Genomic DNA, 4,169 nt, shown 5'->3' on the forward strand with positions numbered 1-4,169 from the left:
CATATATACGTAAATATACACTATTTAGATTTTTGTCTTAGGTTCTCACTCTGTTGCCCAGACTAAAGTACAGTGGCATGATCATAGCTTACTGCCGACTTGAATTGCTGGACCCAAGTGATCCTCCTGCCTCAGTCTCCCAAGAAGCTAGGACCACAGGTACACACCACCATACCAAGCTAATTTTTGTATTTTTCTGTAGAGATGTGGCCTTGCTATGTTCCCTAGGCTGGTCTTGGACTCCTGGGATCAAGCATCCTCCCACCTCAGCCTCCCAAAGTGTTGGGAGGCATGAGCCACTGCACCTGGCCTCTTGCTTTCTTAAAAAGGGGTATGGACTGGTTGTAATCCCAGCACTTAGGGAGGCTGAGGCAGGAGAATCGCATGAACACAGGAATTCAAGACCAGCCAGGGAAACATACTAGGACTCAGTCTCTACAAAAGAATTTTAAAAAATTAGCCAAGCATGGTAGTACATGCTTATAGTCCCAGTTATTCGGAAGAGTGAGGTGGAAGGATCACTTGAGCCCAGGAGGTTGAGAGACTGCAGTGAGCTGTGATTTCCCCAGCCTAAGGAACAGAGCAAGATCCCGTCTCAAAAAAAAAGTGGGGTGGGTGGGGGGGTAGTCTGTACTCATGGTCTCTAATTCATCTCTAATACCCCTTCTGAAATGCTGACCCCAAGAACACTGGATATGCTCTACCCTAGATGCAGCTGTTTAATGAAAATATTCAAAGGAAAATTTAACCACACAGTCTGTTAAACCATATTTTCCATGGGTCAAAATCTGAATAACCTCATTCTAACTTTTCCTTCCTTGTTACATCAAAAAATAAAATAAGTAGGGTATGTTTTGAAAGGCAACAAAGGGCAAAAAAATAAAAATAAATAGTGTAAGGCCGGGCGCGGTGGCTCAAGCCTGTAATCCCAGCACTTTGGGAGGCCGAGGCGGGTGGATCACAAGGTCAAGAGATCGAGACCATCCTGGTCAACACAGTGAAACCCCATCTTTACTAAAACTACAAAAAATTAGCTGGGCATGGTGGCGCGTGCCTGTAATCCCAGCTACTCAGGAGGCTGAGGCAGGAGAATTGCCTGAACCCAGGAGGCGGAGGTTGCGGTGAGCCGANAGGCTGAGGCAGGAGAATTGCCTGAACCCAGGAGGCGGAGGTTGCGGTGAGCCGAGATCGCGCCATTGCACTCCAGCCTGGCTAACAAGAGCGAAACTCTGTCTCAAAAAAAAAAAAAAATTAAAAATAAATAAATAAATAAATAAATAGTGTACAGTGGCTCATGCTTATAATCCCAGCACTTTGGGAGGCTGAGGCAGGTGATCACTTGAGCCCAAAACTTGGAAATTAGCTTGAGCAACAAAGCGAGACTGTCTCTACAAAAAAATACAAAAATTAGCCAGATGTGGTGGCATGTGTTTGTAATCCCAGCTACTGGGGAGGCTGGGGTTCGGAGGCTTCAGCCTGGGAGGTTAAGGCTGCAGTGAGCCATGATTGTGCCACTGCACTTCAGCCTGGGTGACATCCTGTCTCTAAAAAAAAAATAAAATAAGCTGACCAACATGATGAAACCCCATCTCTAATAAAATTAATAAATAAAAAAATAAAATAGGCCAAGCGCGGTGGCTTACACCTGTAATCCCAGCACTTTGGGAGGCCAAGGCGGGCAGATCACGAGGTCAAGAGATCGAGACCATCATGGCCAACATGGTGAAACCCTGCCTCTACTAAAAAAATACAAAAATTAGCTGGGTATGGTGGCACGCCTATAGTCCCAGCTACTTGGGAGGCTGAGGCAGGAGAATTGCTTGAACTCAGGAGGTGGAGGTTGCAGTGAGCCGAGATTGTGCCACTGCACTCCAGCCTGGCACCTGGCCACAAACCGAGACTCTTGTCTCAAAAAAAAAAAAAAATTAGGTGGGCATCGTCATGGCGCACACCTGTAGTCCCAGCTATTCTGGAGGCTGAGGCAGGAGAATCACTTGAACCCAGGAGGCGGAGGTTGCAGTGAACCGAGATCGCACCACTGCACTCCAGCCTGGCAACAGAGTGAGACTCTGTCTCAGAAAAAAAAAAAAAAGAAGTTGGCTATAGCCAGAGAAAAGTGGCTACAGCAGTGCTCATTGATGTTCTGCCCTAAAAAAATGTTTATCTGTTCCTCCAGCTTATGTAATTTATCTGTTAACATGTTCTTAATAGCAGGAATGCAGATTATTCATCTTTTTGTTCCCAGCAATAAATAAAATGCCTTTCAGCATTTACTTAGTAAATACTTGATGAATAAATAAAATGGACCAGGCGTGATGGCTTGCCCCTGTAATCTCAGCAATTTGGGAGGCCGAGGTGGGTGGATCACCTGAGGTCAGGAGTTCGAGACCAGCCTGACCAACATATTGAAACCCCATCTCTACTAAAAATACAAAATTAACTGGTTGTGGTGGCACATGCCTGTAATTTCAGCTATGTAGGAGGCTGAGGCAGGAGAATCGCTTGAACCCAGAAGGCAGAGGTTGCAGTGAGTCGAGATCACACCATTGCACTCCAGCCTGGGCAACAAGAGCGAAACTCCATCTCAAAAAAATAAATAAATAAAATAAATAAAATGAATTGTCAAAATAGTTCTTTTTTTCACTTTTATAGTTCACTCAGTGTCTAGCAGAGCTTAAGGAGCTTTTACGACAGAAAATACACAAGAAATTCAATGAACTTGGACGAGATAAAGATTTAGAAGGAAGTTGGAGTGATATCTCTTTGTCTGACATTGAATCCAGGTAACAAAGAAAAACCAGGGTTTTCTTGTGTTTTATTTTTAATACTTTGTTGTTAGCCTGGGTGATATAGTGAGATCTTGTCTTTACGAAAAATAAAAAATTAGCTGGGCTTGGTGGTGCACGCCTGTAGTCCCAGCTACTGGAGAGGCTGAGGTGGGAGGATCACCTGAACCCAGGAAGTTAAGACTACAGTGAGCCAAGATCATGCCACTGCACTCGAGCCTGAGGACAGGCTCAGAAACATCAACAACAACAAAAAAGTGCATACTCTTTGCCAGCCACTGTTTTAGGCATTAGAAAGGCGTAGGGAGTTGGGCAGGCCGTTTGTGTAGGGTCTTGTAGGCAACTGGTGTGACAGATTTTAGTTTCAACAGGAACACTGGCTGTGTGAAAAATAGATCATAAAGACGAAAGTTCTAATCAGGGAGAGTCCATAGGAGGCTCTTGCAATAATACAGGTAAAAGGTAATAGCAGCTTAGACCGGAGTACCAGTAGTGGTTGCAGGGGGATGTGTGGATTGGTTGGATTCTAGCTATATTTTGAAATTATAAACATCAGGATTTGTCTATGATTGGCTATGGGGCATGAGAAAAGAAGAGAATGGGCCACGCGTGGTGGCTCACGCCTGTAATCCCAGCACTTTGGGAAGCCGAGGCCGGCAGATCATGAGGTCAGGAGTTTGAGACCAACCTGACCAACATGGTGAAACCCCATCTTTACTAAAAATACAAAAATTAGCTGGATGTATTGGCACGTGCCTGTAATTCCAGCTACTCGGGAGGCTGAGGCAGGAGAATTGCTTGAACCTGGGAGGTGTAAGTTGCAGTGAGCCAAGATGGCACCACTGCACTCAGCCTGAGCGACAGAGTAAGACTCCATAATTAAAAAAAAAAAAAAAAAGAAGAAGAGAATGACTCCACGATTGGTTGGATGGAGTTGCCTTTAGCTGACATGGGAAAGATCAAAGGAGTGCAAATAGCGAGATAGTGAAGATCAGGAGTCTGGCGTTAGACTTGTTAAGTTTGTAATGCCCATTATGTATTTAGTGGAGTTATTGAACAAACAGTAGGATATATGGGTCTGGAGTTCAGTGGAGAGGTCCAGTGGATTGGTGCAGAGGGTCGTCATTGGATAGATGATTTTTTTTCTTGAGACAGGGTCTTGCTCTCCACCCAGGCTAAAGTGCAGTGGTGCAGTCTCTGCTCACTGCATCCTCAACTTCCTAAGCTCAAGCAATCCTCCTGCCTCAGCTCCCCAAGTAGCTGAGACTGCAGGTGTGTACCATCACACCCAGTTAGTTTTTGTTTTTGTTTTTGTTTTTTTATTTTTTTTTTGAGTCGGAGTTTCGCTCTTGTTACCCAGTCTGGAGTGCAATGGCACAATCT

General features: G+C 44.8%; 1 protein-coding gene across 4 annotated transcripts in view; it reads left to right on the forward strand.

The window, feature by feature from the left end:
* AGBL2 (ATP/GTP binding protein like 2) overlaps positions 1 to 4,169 on the forward strand; it is a 49,028-nt gene that overhangs the window by 25,005 nt on the left and 19,854 nt on the right. For all 4 annotated transcript variants that reach the window (XR_005200391.1, XM_037738772.1, XM_017529168.2 and 1 more), the window contains exon 8: positions 2,653 to 2,783. Coding sequence is in view for 3 of the 4 variants with exons in the window: in XM_037738772.1 (XP_037594700.1) it covers positions 2,653 to 2,783 (131 nt within the window). In the remaining variant the exon portion in view is untranslated. The remainder of the gene's footprint in view (positions 1 to 2,652; positions 2,784 to 4,169) is intronic.

Source organism: Cebus imitator, unplaced genomic scaffold (genome assembly GCF_001604975.1).
Source record: "Cebus imitator isolate Cc_AM_T3 unplaced genomic scaffold, Cebus_imitator-1.0 Scaffold58, whole genome shotgun sequence".
Taxonomy (NCBI): domain Eukaryota; kingdom Metazoa; phylum Chordata; class Mammalia; order Primates; family Cebidae; genus Cebus; species Cebus imitator.